The sequence below is a fragment of the Hydractinia symbiolongicarpus genome, chromosome 10 (assembly GCF_029227915.1).
Source record: "Hydractinia symbiolongicarpus strain clone_291-10 chromosome 10, HSymV2.1, whole genome shotgun sequence".
NCBI lineage: Eukaryota > Metazoa > Cnidaria > Hydrozoa > Anthoathecata > Hydractiniidae > Hydractinia > Hydractinia symbiolongicarpus.
The window spans coordinates 14,458,959-14,477,572 of NC_079884.1; the positions used below are offsets into that span (position 1 = coordinate 14,458,959).

Consider the following 18,614-nt stretch of genomic DNA (forward strand, 5'->3'; position numbering starts at 1 on the left):
ATAAAAAACATACTTTGCTACTGCAACAGTTTATTTACTGAAAAAAAGGAGACTAGCTACTGACTGAATAATGCATTGTCTCTTGTACGTTAGGTAATCTTTCACTTTACTTTAAATTGTAGTTGTTGTTCCTTACTTCTACGTTGGAATACGCTCAAATTTTACAAATTTCAACTAAAGGGGACTTCTTCGTACAAAAATCACAAGAGACTTGTGTGGTATATAGCCTTAACTACTGGTACATTTTTTGGTTTCTCATAAAAAAGCTGTGTAATCATTTTCTTTTACGCTTTATGACATTTCTGTACAGGTCACCAAATTTTTAACCATTCAAAATTTATTTGAGGTCATTGGTGAAGGGTCTCCTTAAGAGACAAGAGAGGAGTTGAACGTCCTCCACCATACCTTAGTTTAAAGGGGCGATTGTGGAAGTCCCATGAAATGCCACATAGTGATGGTGTCACTTTAAAAAACACCCAGTCCGGTCTGTGAACGGTTGGCGCTAGGAAGGGCATCCAGCTGTAAAACAATGCCAAAACTCTTTATTAATGGCCGTAAGAATAGTTAATCAGACAAACTGCGTAAACGGGGCTGGAACTCTAAGGAGTGAAGGTGTCGCGCACGGTAGGACAGATGTCAGATGTGAGCATCGTCAGACCGTTACCCAGCTATCACATCACAAGGTAGATAACACTAGGTTGAGGATGGCTAGTGTAAATGTTGGTACTCTGAGAGGTAGAGCAGGTGAAGTAGTTGAAATGTTAGAACGTAGATCTGTTGGTATGTGTTGTGTTCAGGAAGTTAGGTGGAGAGGAGCTTCAGTGAGATTTGTGGAAGGTAGGAGGGCAAGGTATAAGCTTTTTTGGATTGGTAATAGTGATGGATATGGAGGAGTTGGCATATTCGTTGCAGAGAAGTGGGTAGAAAAAGTAATAGATGTTATGCGTGTTAATAGTCGTATTATAGTGATAAAGTTTTTGATAGGTAATAGGATTGTCACTTTTCTGTCAGTTTATGCTCCACAGTGTGGACTCAGTGAGGAAGATAAAGATAAGTTTTATGATGAGTTAATAGCAGTCACATCAAAGTTTGGAGACACTGAACTTGTCATGGTGGGCGGCGACTTTAATGGTCATGTTGGGAAGTCATCTGAAGGTTATAGAGGTGTGCATGGAGGCTATGGATTTGGGAGCAGAAATAAGGAAGGGGAGAGATTGCTTGAGTTTGGAATGGCAACGGACATGGTGGTTTGCAACACATCATTCAGTAAGAGACAGAGTAGGCTGATAACATATGAGTCAGGTGGTTGTAAGACACAGATAGATTACTTTTTGGTTAGAAAGTCAGACAAGAAAGTGGTGAAGGACGTGAAAGTTATATCGGGGGAAGAGTGTGTTTCCCAGCATAGGTTGCTGGTTTGTGATATTATCTTGAAGAGTGTCAGAGAAGCCAAGGGAAAGTACAGGCCCCGTCGAAAAGTCTGGAAGCTGAAGGAAGAGATTGTAGCAAGACAATTTAGTGCAAAAGTTCAGCAGTTAGCCTACAATAGTCAATGTGATAGTGACAATGTTGAAAGTACTTGGACTACTTTGAAGAATTGTCTTCTAGAAGCTTCTGATGATACCTGTGGGTGGACGAAAGGACCAGCTAGACATAGACAGACCTGGTGGTGGAATAATGAGGTTGACCAGTGTATAAAGGAAAAGAGGAAACTTTGGAAAGAGTGGAAGTCAGGTGGTAGTAAAAATATTTACTTAGAAGCTAAGCGTCGGGCTCGTACAGCAGTGTATAAGGCAAAATCAGAAGCAGAGAGAAACAGATTTGCAGATGTGTTAAGAAGGGAAGACCAGCGCAATGAGGTATTCAAGATAGCAAAGCAAATGAAGAAGACTAATCAAGATATTGTAGGTGAGAAGTGTATACGTAATGATGAAGGTGTTTTGGCTAGCACAGAGGAGGAGAAAAGGGTAGCTTGGAAGAATCATTATCAGAGGTTGCTTAACACTGAGTTTGATTGGGACGAGGATAATTTGTCTGATGATGATGTCGTAGAAGGGCCAGCCATGCAGATCAAGACAGAATGGGTAGTGGAGGCTATTAGGAAAATGAAGATTGGCAAGGCTGCAGGAGTATCAGGTATTGTTGCAGAGATGGTAAAAGCATCTGGATATGTTGGAGTTGAGCTTATTACAAGTCTTGCTAACCAGATTATAAAGGATGGTGCTATTCCGAGTGAGTGGCAGTCGAGTGTAATAGTGAATTGTTTCAAGGGCAAGGGTGATGCATTAGAAAGGGGTAACTATAGAGGTTTGAAGTTGGTTGATCAAGTAATGAAAGTTATTGAAAGAGTGATTGATAAGTTACTTAGAGAAAGAATTGATATAGATAAGATGCAATTTGGTTTTGTTCCAGGGCGTGGCACTACAGATGCAATATTTTTACTCAGACAGCTTCAGGAAAAGTATTTAGGAAAGAGAAAGAATCTCTATTTTGCCTTTGTAGATTTAGAGAAAGCTTTTGATAGAGTGCCACGTAAAGTTATTTGGTGGGCTATGAGAAAATTAGGTGTGGATGAGTGGCTAGTTATGATGGTTCAGTCTATGTACAGCAATGCTAGAAGTCGTGTCAGGATTAACGATTCACTTAGTGATGAATTTAGTGTAAATGTTGGTGTACATCAGGGTTCTGTACTTAGTCCTTTGTTGTTTATTCTAGTCTTAGAAGCGCTGTCGATTGAGTTCAGAACAGGTTGCCCATGGGAGTTATTGTATGCAGATGATTTGGTTCTCATAGCAGAGTCGATGGAAGAATTAGTTGAAAAGTTTGAGAAGTGGAAGAAAGGACTAGAAGAGAAAGGGCTGAAGGTAAACACAGCAAAGTCTAAAGTCATGATAAGTAGCATTGCAGCCAAGTGTGACCTTGTAGTTGGAAAGTGGCCTTGTGGAGTTTGCAGGAAAGGGGTTGGTAGTAACTCAATTTTTTGTCAGACTTGCAAGCATTGGGTACATAAGAAGTGCAGTAGTATTAGTGGAAGGTTAAGAGCTGGCATACAGTTTGTATGCAAGCGTTGCAAAGGTGAGATTATAGAGAATGAAGTATTTCCAGCTTTAATGATGTACAACAGTGGCTCGTTAGAGATAGTTAAGAACTTCTGTTACTTAGGTGATATGTTGGGCAGTGAAGGGGGTGTTGGAAGAAGTGTTACTTGCAGGATAGGTTCTGCTTGGAAAAAGTTTAGAGAGTTACTTCCTTTATTGACTAGCAGAGTCCTGTCAATTGAGGTAAAAGGTAGGTTGTATGAGGCCTGTGTAAGAAGTGTTATGTTGTACGGTAGTGAGACATGGGCAGTGAAGCAGGAAGATCTTGACCGTTTAGAAAGGAATGATATAAGAATGGTTAGATGGATGTGTAATGCCAGTCTAAGAGACAGAAAGAGTTCAGATGAGCTAAGAAGCAGGCTAAGTCTCTGTAGAATTAAAGATGTTATCCAGATAAGAAGATTGAATTGGCTGGGGCACTTGGAAAGAATGGAGGAGGATAATTGGGTAAGAAAGTGTAGAGACTTGATAGTTCCTGGGGCAAAGCCCAGAGGCAGACCGAGAAAGACTTGGCAGGAGGTTATAAGGACAGACTTGATAGAGAGGAAGTTGAGTTTAGATCTAACACAGTCTAGATCAGATTGGAAGAGGGTCATTAATATACCCCGTCCAACCCATGCTAGCATGGAAAACGGACGTTAAGCCGAGAATGATGATGATGATGATTGACTTCACCCTTTTCCCAAAAAGCTTAAAAAGTCTATAGTGTCAGGGCTCTTATTTATTTATCTTACACTAATACAAAAACCTATCAACAATTTATATAAAGGGGAAGTATTACCTCCAATGTAAAATTTCGCATGCACGCACAAATCAGAATTAGAAATTTTCTCTTGCTAAAATTGTTGGATTTTAATTTCTTTTATACACACAAAATATGACGACGACAACAACAATACAACAACCTACTTGGTATTTTTCCCATGCATTTAAAGGCAGATTCCGGTTTCAAATAAATGTCTTGAAGACACAAAAAACCTTTAGATTTTGTAGGCCGAAATGATTGAGGGTTTGCTGCTAGATCAATTTCACCTGAAACAGCTGCAATGTGTCTAAAAGCAAATTTTAGAGCATATACATTTCACATTTACATGTTCATTCCTATTAATGAAAGCAGTAAAATGAACTTTGACCTCACTTTTCTGATGTCATGCAAATATTTGTTTGGTCTTCTAAAGTCCCATACAAATCAGTTTTGGTCAAAAAGAAATTTAAGAAACACTTTAAACTTCCTTTGAGATGTAAAACCAACTACTTCTCAGAGCTATTGAGACTGTGACCATCCATGGTACCAGAAGCATGAAAAACTAACGTCCAGACTTTATCTTTTATAGGCCTATGATTCAAAGTTTTTTTTGCTAAGTGGTAGAAATTTACGACTTTTCTCATTTCACTGTCTAAAAATCTGGTAGATTGTATATATCCAAGCCTTATCAGTCCAGACTGGGTATTACAAGGGAATTTAACTTTATTTGTAATTGTCAGTGTATAGCAATATTCGGCAGCTAAAAACTGGCTAATTTTTGTGAAATATTAAGAAAATTTCAAATGTGATATAGCTATATATATAGCTATGTAGTAAAAAATACAGCTCATTAAGGGGAAGTAATGTAATGCCATGTGGAAAAGGAAAATATACAAACGTGCACTATCACCTGGATGGTATATAAATGTTTAAAAAACAAACAATTGAGTAGCAAAAAAAAATTGTGAATCTATGACATGAAGGTTTCAAACACTGAAGTGGATGAATACAGAAAAAGCAGTATAAACTTATCCACAATTTTTAAAACATAACTTTATTAAATTTATTACATAAGAACATTTACTTTAAATACAAATTGACCTAGTCCTCTTCTTAATTTTTCAAGTTTTTTAAACGGAAAAATAGAAACGCGGCACTCAGGGGGGGGGGGGGGGGGGAGGGCGTATTTTTTACTACATATAGTTGGACTTCAAATTAGGATAGTATTTAGCTGAACAAGGAAACTGTTTCAAAATCTGTATTCGTTGCAGAGAAGTGGGTAGAAAAAGTAATAGATGTTATGCGTGTTAATAGTCGTATTATAGTGATAAAGTTTTTGATAGGTAATAGGATTGTCACTTTTCTGTCAGTTTATGCTCCACAGTGTGGACTCAGTGAGGAAGATAAAGATAAGTTTTATGATGAGTTAATAGCAGTCACATCAAAGTTTGGAGACACTGAACTTGTCATGGTGGGCGGCGACTTTAATGGTCATGTTGGGAAGTCATCTGAAGGTTATAGAGGTGTGCATGGAGGCTATGGATTTGGGAGCAGAAATAAGGAAGGGGAGAGATTGCTTGAGTTTGGAATGGCAACGGACATGGTGGTTTGCAACACATCATTCAGTAAGAGACAGAGTAGGCTGATAACATATGAGTCAGGTGGTTGTAAGACACAGATAGATTACTTTTTGGTTAGAAAGTCAGACAAGAAAGTGGTGAAGGACGTGAAAGTTATATCGGGGGAAGAGTGTGTTTCCCAGCATAGGTTGCTGGTTTGTGATATTATCTTGAAGAGTGTCAGAGAAGCCAAGGGAAAGTACAGGCCCCGTCGAAAAGTCTGGAAGCTGAAGGAAGAGATTGTAGCAAGACAATTTAGTGCAAAAGTTCAGCAGTTAGCCTACAATAGTCAATGTGATAGTGACAATGTTGAAAGTACTTGGACTACTTTGAAGAATTGTCTTCTAGAAGCTTCTGATGATACCTGTGGGTGGACGAAAGGACCAGCTAGACATAGACAGACCTGGTGGTGGAATAATGAGGTTGACCAGTGTATAAAGGAAAAGAGGAAACTTTGGAAAGAGTGGAAGTCAGGTGGTAGTAAAAATATTTACTTAGAAGCTAAGCGTCGGGCTCGTACAGCAGTGTATAAGGCAAAATCAGAAGCAGAGAGAAACAGATTTGCAGATGTGTTAAGAAGGGAAGACCAGCGCAATGAGGTACTCAAGATAGCAAAGCAAATGAAGAAGACTAATCAAGATATTGTAGGTGAGAAGTGTATACGTAATGATGAAGGTGTTTTGGCTAGCACAGAGGAGGAGAAAAGGGTAGCTTGGAAGAATCATTATCAGAGGTTGCTTAACACTGAGTTTGATTGGGACGAGGATAATTTGTCTGATGATGATGTCGTAGAAGGGCCAGCCATGCAGATCAAGACAGAATGGGTAGTGGAGGCTATTAGGAAAATGAAGATTGGCAAGGCTGCAGGAGTATCAGGTATTGTTGCAGAGATGGTAAAAGCATCTGGATATGTTGGAGTTGAGCTTATTACAAGTCTTGCTAACCAGATTATAAAGGATGGTGCTATTCCGAGTGAGTGGCAGTCGAGTGTAATAGTGAATTGTTTCAAGGGCAAGGGTGATGCATTAGAAAGGGGTAACTATAGAGGTTTGAAGTTGGTTGATCAAGTAATGAAAGTTATTGAAAGAGTGATTGATAAGTTACTTAGAGAAAGAATTGATATAGATAAGATGCAATTTGGTTTTGTTCCAGGGCGTGGCACTACAGATGCAATATTTTTACTCAGACAGCTTCAGGAAAAGTATTTAGGAAAGAGAAAGAATCTCTATTTTGCCTTTGTAGATTTAGAGAAAGCTTTTGATAGAGTGCCACGTAAAGTTATTTGGTGGGCTATGAGAAAATTAGGTGTGGATGAGTGGCTAGTTATGATGGTTCAGTCTATGTACAGCAATGCTAGAAGTCGTGTCAGGATTAACGATTCACTTAGTGATGAATTTAGTGTAAATGTTGGTGTACATCAGGGTTCTGTACTTAGTCCTTTGTTGTTTATTCTAGTCTTAGAAGCGCTGTCGATTGAGTTCAGAACAGGTTGCCCATGGGAGTTATTGTATGCAGATGATTTGGTTCTCATAGCAGAGTCGATGGAAGAATTAGTTGAAAAGTTTGAGAAGTGGAAGAAAGGACTAGAAGAGAAAGGGCTGAAGGTAAACACAGCAAAGTCTAAAGTCATGATAAGTAGCATTGCAGCCAAGTGTGACCTTGTAGTTGGAAAGTGGCCTTGTGGAGTTTGCAGGAAAGGGGTTGGTAGTAACTCAATTTTTTGTCAGACTTGCAAGCATTGGGTACATAAGAAGTGCAGTAGTATTAGTGGAAGGTTAAGAGCTGGCATACAGTTTGTATGCAAGCGTTGCAAAGGTGAGATTATAGAGAATGAAGTATTTCCAGCTTTAATGATGTACAACAGTGGCTCGTTAGAGATAGTTAAGAACTTCTGTTACTTAGGTGATATGTTGGGCAGTGAAGGGGGTGTTGGAAGAAGTGTTACTTGCAGGATAGGTTCTGCTTGGAAAAAGTTTAGAGAGTTACTTCCTTTATTGACTAGCAGAGTCCTGTCAATTGAGGTAAAAGGTAGGTTGTATGAGGCCTGTGTAAGAAGTGTTATGTTGTACGGTAGTGAGACATGGGCAGTGAAGCAGGAAGATCTTGACCGTTTAGAAAGGAATGATATAAGAATGGTTAGATGGATGTGTAATGCCAGTCTAAGAGACAGAAAGAGTTCAGATGAGCTAAGAAGCAGGCTAAGTCTCTGTAGAATTAAAGATGTTATCCAGATAAGAAGATTGAATTGGCTGGGGCACTTGGAAAGAATGGAGGAGGATAATTGGGTAAGAAAGTGTAGAGACTTGATAGTTCCTGGGGCAAAGCCCAGAGGCAGACCGAGAAAGACTTGGCAGGAGGTTATAAGGACAGACTTGATAGAGAGGAAGTTGAGTTTAGATCTAACACAGTCTAGATCAGATTGGAAGAGGGTCATTAATATACCCCGTCCAACCCATGCTAGCATGGAAAACGGACGTTAAGCCGAGAATGATGATGATGATGATTGACTTCACCCTTTTCCCAAAAAGCTTAAAAAGTCTATAGTGTCAGGGCTCTTATTTATTTATCTTACACTAATACAAAAACCTATCAACAATTTATATAAAGGGGAAGTATTACCTCCAATGTAAAATTTCGCATGCACGCACAAATCAGAATTAGAAATTTTCTCTTGCTAAAATTGTTGGATTTTAATTTCTTTTATACACACAAAATATGACGACGACAACAACAATACAACAACCTACTTGGTATTTTTCCCATGCATTTAAAGGCAGATTCCGGTTTCAAATAAATGTCTTGAAGACACAAAAAACCTTTAGATTTTGTAGGCCGAAATGATTGAGGGTTTGCTGCTAGATCAATTTCACCTGAAACAGCTGCAATGTGTCTAAAAGCAAATTTTAGAGCATATACATTTCACATTTACATGTTCATTCCTATTAATGAAAGCAGTAAAATGAACTTTGACCTCACTTTTCTGATGTCATGCAAATATTTGTTTGGTCTTCTAAAGTCCCATACAAATCAGTTTTGGTCAAAAAGAAATTTAAGAAACACTTTAAACTTCCTTTGAGATGTAAAACCAACTACTTCTCAGAGCTATTGAGACTGTGACCTATAAAGGCAGAGTGCTCATATTATACCTGCTTCCATCACTGACAAATTCCCAAAACTGTTTTTCAGTCTCTTTAACACTAGCATTTTGCTTCCAATACATTGTTTGGCAGTTGCACGCCATTCTGTGAAATGTCACCAATGAAACTTGTTTGTCGCTAACACTTTCATATGGCATTTTCGACAGTATGTCTAAATTTGCTTCAACCAACTGTCGTATATCATCCTTTTCTTTATCTGGCAATAAGTCATATGGCAAAATATATTTTAAATAAATATCTTCCAACCTTGAGACTCTCCTGGATGCAGTTTTAGGTATACTAATGTGATCAGCCACTAATTTCCAGTTTTGATCACTGTTGACTGCGTCTACCCCACCGAACATCTTCACTGTTTCTAGTAAGAGTGGCAAGTCCATTTCACACAGACCCAGTTGTGGGATAGAGGAGAATTTGGTAACAGAGTCATTTTCAAGTTGCTTTTTGATGCAGTGTAATGCTATAAAACTTTCAGAAGATGACACTTGAAGTCTGTGTATATGTTTCGTTTTTACATAAAACTTTAAATCATCTTGAATGAAGGAAGATGTTTTCCAGTCATTTGGTGGTGAAATTAAATATGCCATTTCATGTGACTGGGCAAGTTTCCAAACAAGACTAAAAAAATCTTTAAGTTCTTCACAGTCCGGGTGTTGTATAGTAACATCCATCATTGTTGTATCACATTCTTTTACAGTTTGAATTATATCACTTTTGTTTTTATGGGTTGCAATATTGTTTAATATCACCTTAGGGTTAAACGCAAGATCCATCTGCAATTTATTTTCATTTTGACTTACATTTTCAATTTTATTGTCTTCAAAAAGTTCATCATCAGAGTTGGAATGCGATGTAACAAGTGGCTTTGTAAAAATTTCCAACTCTTGTGACATAAATGGTGCATGACGTACACATAGAAATTCAATAAAATCTTCAGCTTTAGGAGGTGGCCTTTTTGGTAATGTTTCAACTTCCTTTTGGCTTGGACTGGATGGATAAGCAGACGCAAACTTTCTCTGTGCAAGAGGGTATGTTTTTTGCTTTTTCGCCTCTGAGATAGCAAGTCTTTCTGTACAGGTTTTTCTTGTTTTTCGCATAGTCTTAGCTTTATTTATATAAAAATTAAAAAAATATTGTTGTGAGTTATATATATGTATATATACGGCCGCTTAAAAAACTGTAAAGAGTTAAACATTTATATAGTGTCCTGATACTAATTTACCAAAATTCAATTTGTTATTCAAATATAAATTTCATCCATGGTACCAGAAGCATGAAAAACTAACGTCCAGACTTTATCTTTTATAGGCCTATGATTCAAAGTTTTTTTTGCTAAGTGGTAGAAATTTACGACTTTTCTCATTTCACTGTCTAAAAATCTGGTAGATTGTATATATCCAAGCCTTATCAGTCCAGACTGGGTATTACAAGGGAATTTAACTTTATTTGTAATTGTCAGTGTATAGCAATATTCGGCAGCTAAAAACTGGCTAATTTTTGTGAAATATTAAGAAAATTTCAAATGTGATATAGCTATATATATAGCTATGTAGTAAAAAATACAGCTCATTAAGGGGAAGTAATGTAATGCCATGTGGAAAAGGAAAATATACAAACGTGCACTATCACCTGGATGGTATATAAATGTTTAAAAAACAAACAATTGAGTAGCAAAAAAAAATTGTGAATCTATGACATGAAGGTTTCAAACACTGAAGTGGATGAATACAGAAAAAGCAGTATAAACTTATCCACAATTTTTAAAACATAACTTTATTAAATTTATTACATAAGAACATTTACTTTAAATACAAATTGACCTAGTCCTCTTCTTAATTTTTCAAGTTTTTTAAACGGAAAAATAGAAACGCGGCACTCAGGGGGGGGGGGGGGGGGGGGAGGGCGTATTTTTTACTACATATAGTTGGACTTCAAATTAGGATAGTATTTAGCTGAACAAGGAAACTGTTTCAAAATCTGTAACTTATCCCAAACTGTCTTGTGGTGTCTGGTGTGTCGTTCTAGCAGCGAAAGAGTCAAACTTCTTGCCACATTAAAAAAGTATTTTCTTCTTTGGCATAGAAATAATTATGCAGAAAAACTGTAACTAGTAGCCACCAGCACGTGTATTTGACATTGCTACAAAAGATATATAACAAAATAACAGAGCAGAAACGTAAAAAATTGAACAGAAATGTGAATGTGTTGGTGTTTTACAGCGTAGTTTATTTACCATGATGGATTCTTATTCAAAACACCACTGGTATATTTTCAAGACTTGCGGACCGGTTCAGGTTCTGATCTCACATTTGGGGAGAGTGTGGGGAAAAACTAAGAAGGGAAAAGCTTACGGATGTTATACCTGCCTTTTAATAGAAGGAGCTTGCGCAAACTCTATTAAGAAAGGGTACCTAACTTTACTCTTTTTTCACCTTTTTTAACCTTTACTTTTTAGAGTTACTATTGTTCCAATCACAGTAAACTACTCATGGCACTTTGGGACTTGTAAAACTTTTTTGCGGCAAATGCAGGTGCAACGCACATTTTATTTAGTTAACATTCGTTATGCTTCCAAGTCCATGAAGTCAAGTCAGTGTATCAAGGGGAATATTAGTTTTCTCCTCTCATTTTTCAAACACTATTTCAGGAAGACTTCGCAACAACTTGTCCACCAATACATGCGAAAGCGAAATAAAATCATATTGAATTTGAAGGACGCGCCTCGTTGTAAAAATTTGTTTGCTTTTAATAAAATATTTTGGACATGTTGTCGATTTTGGACCTTACAGTTTGGGTTAAAAACCCATACTTTTAACTTACCTCACGCAACAATATATTTGGTTGGTTTCGTATGAAAGAGCTTGAAAAGTTTTCAACGTTTCTTTTTTTTTTAAAGTCACTTTGTTGGTTCTCAAGATTTGTGGCTGACAAGTTTTGATATAAAATGAGGTGCTGTTATGTACATATTTTAAGCATATTTACATGAATATTAATACTTAGTTATCAAAATTATCAACCATAGCAGAAATTGTTTCTCAGTCAAGATTCCGCTAACATCAAAATTTACTAACGATAGAAGTCTTGTTTTGGTACATGCGAATAAATTAGTTGGTTACAAAGAGCTGTACGTGACTCCTGCTGAGTTTTCTAAAGATCTCTAAAAATTAGAAAAAACGATGACCTCGTACATACTAGTTAAAATTTCGTTTTTTCTAAATCCAAAAGGTTACCTACTATTAAACTTCGTATAAGTATGTGATGTTTGGGAAGCTCCCTGTCATAACATATTAAGCACAGAACAGCCCATTAAACGACCATCGGTGATCTGGCATTATCAATATTAAAAGTCTTGACTACTTTTCGAAAAATTATTTAGCTCTTAAAATAGAATCAAATTCTATCTTATGTTTGGTCCTTCTGGTGAAGCTTCTGTTGCTCTTTCATGATACCAAACAAACATTCCAACTCGTTTTGTAAGACCAAAAAGTCTGAAATATAGTGATAGCTTAAAGATTTTTTGTTGTTGGTTTGTTTGTGTGTTTGTTGTTGTTGTTGTTATCGCTGTTGTTGTTGTTGTTGTTGTTGTTTCTTTGTTGTCGTTGTCGTTGTCGTTGTTGTTGTTGTTGTTGTTTTTGTTGTTGTTGTTATTGCTGTTGTTACAGTTTTTTGTTTGTTTGTTTGTTTGTTGTCATTCCTTTCCAGCAAGTCTTTATATATTTTCGCCTTGCAATTCATTTATTGTCAGCAAATCATATCTATTGATTGGATAATGTGTAATGGTAGAAATTATGACAAATGAAAGATAAGAATATATTTACTTTCCTGACGGATAAGTCATTGTGCAGTAAAGAAACGATACGATCAAGGTAAAGTAAATTTTGCACAACTTTTCACATTTGTCACTTCATTGTGATTTTAAAACTGCGTAAAACTGATATATTTTGGTCTAACAACAACTGAAGTCTAAGGAAATACACAAATTCATAGAGCAAAAAAAAGTGCCACAGAACCAAACTCGTCCCCAGCAATTCTTCCCTTTTTCAAAAGGCAAGGAATCTTGGGAACGAGGTCGAAACAAAACAAGGCTTGGTATTAGAAAAGAAATTTGATGTTAAAAAAAGTTACGTTTTTCTTGAATGTACCATGCAACGATCATACGTTTGCAAATATTTGCATTTAAGTAGGTTCTTATAAATACAACAATAAAGAAAACACGTGATAAGGTTATCAAGTGTTGCTTCGAAACAAATTTAATTTGCGTTTACTTACTGCATCGGCATCATGAAATAGGCAATGAAACCTTGCAGATTACATACCTAAAGAGCGTGATATAAGAAGTGGAAGCAAGAAGTGGAGATAGAAAGACAATTTTTTTATTAAATATACAAGTCTTCTAATATGCAACATTATTATTCGCCATTATTTTCTTTGCACTCTTCCTTTTCCTCACCGTCACCATCTTCGTCTTCTTCTATTTCTTCATTTTCCAGCTCCACAATTTCTTCGTATGACACTGGAAGCAAATCAATGCCATTGTTATTGTTCAATTCTTCTTGTTCCACAAATGTTTTAATTCGGTCTCTGGCCTGTAGAGCCACTTTATACGTGATACCAACCAAAAACACAGTTAATATAAAAAAACACGCCACCACAAGAAGAGCAATCTTAATATCGCTTAGTTTACTATCTATATTTCCTTTAGTACTAATATTTACCCTGTGCAATTCTTGGTTCGTATTTAGTGAGCAATTTTTTGCAATGGAAAAGTTTTGACAAGCTGGCTTCAAGTGATAAGGCTTATTACAGCGCAAAGTTGTATATATACAAATGGTGTACGTCTTACACGGATCGACGTGTTTTATGACGCACAGCTGTTTGTTATTTTTACAACCAGTGTTGTTAAATCTTGACAAGGTCGATGAAGCGTCTTTATAATATATCTTGGTTAAAGTTCGGAATTTATTAATCATTTTATCGGACCAACTATAGGCGATGGAAATGGTGTTCTCGCTAAATGAATTAATACTTGGTATTGTTTTGAATGAAAACGCTTTGCAATGCCACGGGTGATACGTAATGGTTAAACCCTTTCCTGAAGATATAGAAGTTTTACCGTCGTGTTTGGCTAATAATCGGATATGGTATATTCTCCCTATCAACTTTTGGTCTGCTTGACAAATAATTCTACGTTTTCGTTTGATCTTGCAGTCTATGATGTATCGTGGGGTAGTGCTGTTCTTGCAGAAATAATCCGGCCAACTTGAAGCACAGAGTTGTAAACTATATTTCATATCCAGCACAGCTGGTTGACGAAGTTTAAGTTTTATTCGAAATCCTTTTGGTGTCATTGTCCATTTAAACTTTGGAATCTTAAAATCATAACTCGTGAGTGTATGTGATACTATGCAAGCACAAATCATATAATGTAAAAGTTTCGTCATTCTTGGTTAGACATCCTCATTTTAACATTTCCCTCTTCTGTCTGAAAATCAATATTATTTTTTAAGTGTCAGCACTGCTATTCATGAAAACCACGCATGAATTAATGTTATTTTATTCAAATTGGACCTGGTTTTAACTAATGACAAGCATGCATTTGTGCCAGGTTGAGTCTGACATGTTTTTATAAGAACTATTTTATAAGAACACAAGTCTCGGATTTTGCTAAAAAAGAGGAGTAAGAACAGTCTGAGACTGAAATGATTGTTTTTATAATTAAAACAACCCAATTCTGACTTTGGCAATATAATAAAAATAACTGAATTTTCGTTTTTGAGAGAAAACTACTAGATAAAAACAAAAAGTAGCTAAAGAAGGATAAAAAAAAATAAGAACAGCTAGGTCAGATTTTACTGGTTCTTCACAAAAAACAAGGAAAGTGTTTTTAAAAGACTTAACAAAAGAAATCTATAGTCACAGCTAAATACAACACAAATAAGCAATACTTATGAGATTCTCTTGCAACATAGTTATACATCCATGCTTACAATAAAGCATTATTTAGCTGTCCTAGCCCTGAAGCTTTAACATTTTGTTTTGATAACATAGCAAGCTGGTAAAAACCATGATATCTGTTTAGAGACATTTAAATGAGATTAATCAACTAATTAAATTCTGTGAAATTAATTGCTTTGAAGTAGGTATCAAGAAAATAACACGCTATTAGATTGCTAATGACACGAATCATGTGATAACAGAGCAGCGCAGTCTATGCTAAATCAAAAGGATCATTATAAATAATGCTACACCAACAGAAGCTTCTTATTCACCCACTACGCAGGAGATCCCTATACTCTCTAATACTCTCTATATCAACCTTGATCCCTTGGGATGCGCTGTACCTTTGATACTTTTTTTACAGTTACATGCGAATTTGAAAACACGCTAGAGCTAGGTTGCTTTTTCTGTTAAGCGAAGGTTAAAAATTTTAGGTTGGTATAAATATGATAAACAATTTCCGACATCTTTTAATTTGGTACCTCGTTAATTAGAGTGAGGTTTTTTAGGTAGTGATCCTCGAATTATAATAGCATTGTTTTTGTACTGAAAATTTAATGTCAAGGATTGTTATGTATTTTAAGCGTACTTTTAGATAACGGCCATAATATGCATCCCTAAATGTTACTCTCAATGTGTATTTGCAGTGGAAATACACGGAAATGTCCGTCCGAAAATAAATTGTTAGTTATTAGTGTATCTTCATTTTTTATTAGCTATTATTGGAAATCAGTGCCTTTGTTATTAACCGCATACAATTTTAAATTATCAAAAGTGAAAGTTGAAAAACTTACACAGTCATTCCCCTCCCCACACAGCTTATTGCTGTACACCACGAAAGTAGATTTGTCTCAAAGAAAACTGTAAACGAGAATGATAAACAGTAAACTCACTGCTTCGCCGAGTTACGTCATGCGTAATTAAAGCCGCTATGGTAGCGCCTGTTGCCACCGCACAACTTTTTTGTTGGTCAGCAACATTTTGTATTTTTTTTAAATATTCTAAATGCGATAATAAACTTGTTTTTGGTTTAGTTCGCCTTATTTTTCTATTGCTTTTTTGTTCTGTCCCTCGGGAATTTAGGGTTTCTCTATTTTTGCACTCTTGTTTGTCCATTTTATGTAACATTTAATCTCCTTGTTATTAAGTCTGAAGAGACAAAATATATCAAGATGAATCTGCAAACCATCAAGCCTGTCTTTACCCCGCGGTCACAAACATATTAAAAATAGCAATACCGTAAATGATCGATTAAACCCCCGGGGGCTTTTTTGTTTTGGGGGAGGGGGCATATTCGGGAGGAAAGGGTTAAATGGGAGGGGTTTATAAAATTATGCAAAAATCTAGTGTGCTAAAAAATAAAAACAACGATTTTAATAAACACAACATATCTTTCTAAAAGTATAATAAAAACAAACACTAATCGATCTCAATATCACTATCGCCTTCTTCGTCCTCGTCTACGATCGTCTCTAAGTGAGCCGCATCAATCATTTCCTTGGCATCTGGGATAAATGGGTTGTCTTCCGTCTCATTACCAGTTGTATTTGGTCATTGAACATTGCAAGACCAGCCTGACGGGGCTGATGCTCTTTGAAACAATGGATCTCTTTACCCTCGCTCCCATCAGTAGCCAGTGTTAAGGCACACGATTTGAACGATTTACGTATTAATTCGGCTGGCAGCTCCATCCAGGAATCAAGAATCTAGTTTACAATTGTGCTGCAAGGCGGAGGTTTCAAATTCCCGCCATCGATTACTTGATGTATTCCAACGGTTTCAAGCCATTCATCGTATTTCTCTATGCAATATGCTTTAAACAGGTTGTTCCAACTAACATCCGGCGCCTGAATATGTTTAGTGCAACCTAGGGACCAAAACAGTGTCAATCTTTTTAGCTTTAAGGGATGCTCCGACAGCTGGCATTGAATGACACACTCATGTATCTCAAGCTAACAATTACGTTTAAAGTTAAACTGTCCGAGAACAATATTTGTCCAACTAACTGTTAGATCGGTATTCATCCATCCGTTTGTCGATGAAGCTATTATGCACCTATTTCAATACTCTTTCTTCATTTTTTCAACATCACGTTTTCCTCCCTTGAATACAATGAAGAGCTTCAATTTCTTTCCATCGCCTTTCGCAGCCAGTCCAACGGTTACACGACATTTTTCGTGTCCGGTTGTCTTCATACTAACAGTTTTTTTCCCAACAACATCTACTGTTGTGTTTGACAACATATCCGCCCAAATAGGTGTCTCATCAAATGCTATAATATCGGCTGGTTAGTATGAAAATTTCAATCGTAATCTTCTAACACGTAATATGTCCGAGACGATTTTAGCTATTAAAAGATCGGGATTTTTGTGTGCTATGGAGGGTTTTCTTCTCAACGATAAGTTACTTCGTTTCATAAATTTAAAAAGGCAACCATTCGTTGCTTCAAATTTTTTGTCATAGCTATCTGGCTTAATCGATCATTTACGGTATACCTTTCCCGAATTTATATTCTGTATAATGTGGCGTGCGTGAAAACGAGGCACATCTTTGAAGTCTCTTAATGCGTAAAAGCCAAAATGTGACCTCTTGGGCAAGCTCTTGGAGATTAAAACCTTGGGTTCTGTTTCGCTCTTTGATATCGAAGACAACGCGAAGAAAAAGTGGCCAATATCAGCGTTTTGACTTATTATCTAAGGGCTGCGATTCTCTACGGACTTTTTCCTAAATCAATCTAGTTTCTAGGACCTTATTTCACTTTTGATATTAAAATGGGAGCGTAAAAAAACGAAAGTGGTCTTGGGAACGATTTCGTCTGGTGACGATGTTAAGTCATAGTCCTCATTGGATTGCCCGTATCAGTATAAGAACTTTGATTGGTCATGTGCTGATTGAAGAGAGGTGACGAGAGAGTTGAGACGCTATAACCACTTCGAAAAAGTTCAAACATCTGATGCAGATGGGAAATGTGATTTAGAGCTATCAAGTTGCTAACGAATAACATGGCTGGAGGTATTCTTCTTTTAAACAAGAAGACCATCAATTTACTAAAAGTCAACCATCTACCTGGTGAAAAAAACGAAGGGTGAAGTTTTATATTGCAAGATCGTTGAAAAACCGTCAAATTGATTGTAAGGAAGCGGAAAGTCGGAAAGAAGCTGACAAAGGAAAGAAAAGCGGAAAACAAGAAACAAAGTTCTTAAAGAAATATGAGAGACGAGAGCTCTGGGATCAAAACGGGAAATTAGAAAAGAGACAAGCACGTCATCAACAATGAAGTGTATTTACCGCTAACAACGGTAATAAGGACGATACAACAATCAACAACATAATTATCTATGAGGTCATTGACGAAACGTACTTATTAGAAGAGTAGGCACAAGTAATAAAATGATGATCCGGATCCTCTGGTATTGCTTCAGACAAATGGAAGAAACCTTTAACTTAGAAGATATTTAAGGAATGTGACTTGGATCTACCAAGAGCTATTTCTAACGTTATAAATAAATTATACATAAAAGATAATATTGATCAGTCTTGGCAGGCTCGTGCATTTAGATAAAAAAACCTGGCGTGTGGTCAACTGGCGTTGCAGCAAAGGACATCAGCAGATAGGTACTTCTGCATAACCTCAAGATTGTTTTTCCGGTGCTTGCATGTTATGTCATCAACTGTCACCGGGTTCTGCCGAGACTTTTCATCTTAGGGGGTAAAAAGATGAAATCAAAAGGTACATCGACAGGTTATCCGTTATGTATACGCAATTCGTCTGAAGCTCCTATTGAATTTAATGACTAACGAGATATTTAAAACTGCTTTAATACTTTTGCCAGAGTGTAGTTGCAAGTGTGACAAGTTTAGTGGGACGAATTAATGGAAATTTAGCCAATATTTGGCTACAGGTCGCAACCTAGCAAATCTTGGCAACGAGAAACTAGCAATTGAAGCTTCAATCGGAGGCGATTGTTTCATGAAAGACTATTATTGTGAAAGAATGGCG

At 36.7% G+C, this 18,614-nt stretch overlaps 1 protein-coding gene across 1 annotated transcript; it reads right to left on the reverse strand.

Moving 5' to 3' along the window:
• Positions 1 to 6,280: 6,280 nt before the first annotated feature.
• On the reverse strand, positions 6,281 to 9,744 carry LOC130613333 (protein Jumonji-like). Its single transcript, XM_057434685.1, has 2 exons — positions 8,609 to 9,744; positions 6,281 to 8,352 (listed from the first exon to the last, which is right to left on the reverse strand). Exons 1-2 carry the CDS (start codon positions 9,712 to 9,714, stop codon positions 8,163 to 8,165), a joined length of 1,296 nt encoding a protein of 431 aa, XP_057290668.1. The 5' UTR covers positions 9,715 to 9,744; the 3' UTR covers positions 6,281 to 8,162.
• Positions 9,745 to 18,614: the final 8,870 nt, after the last annotated feature.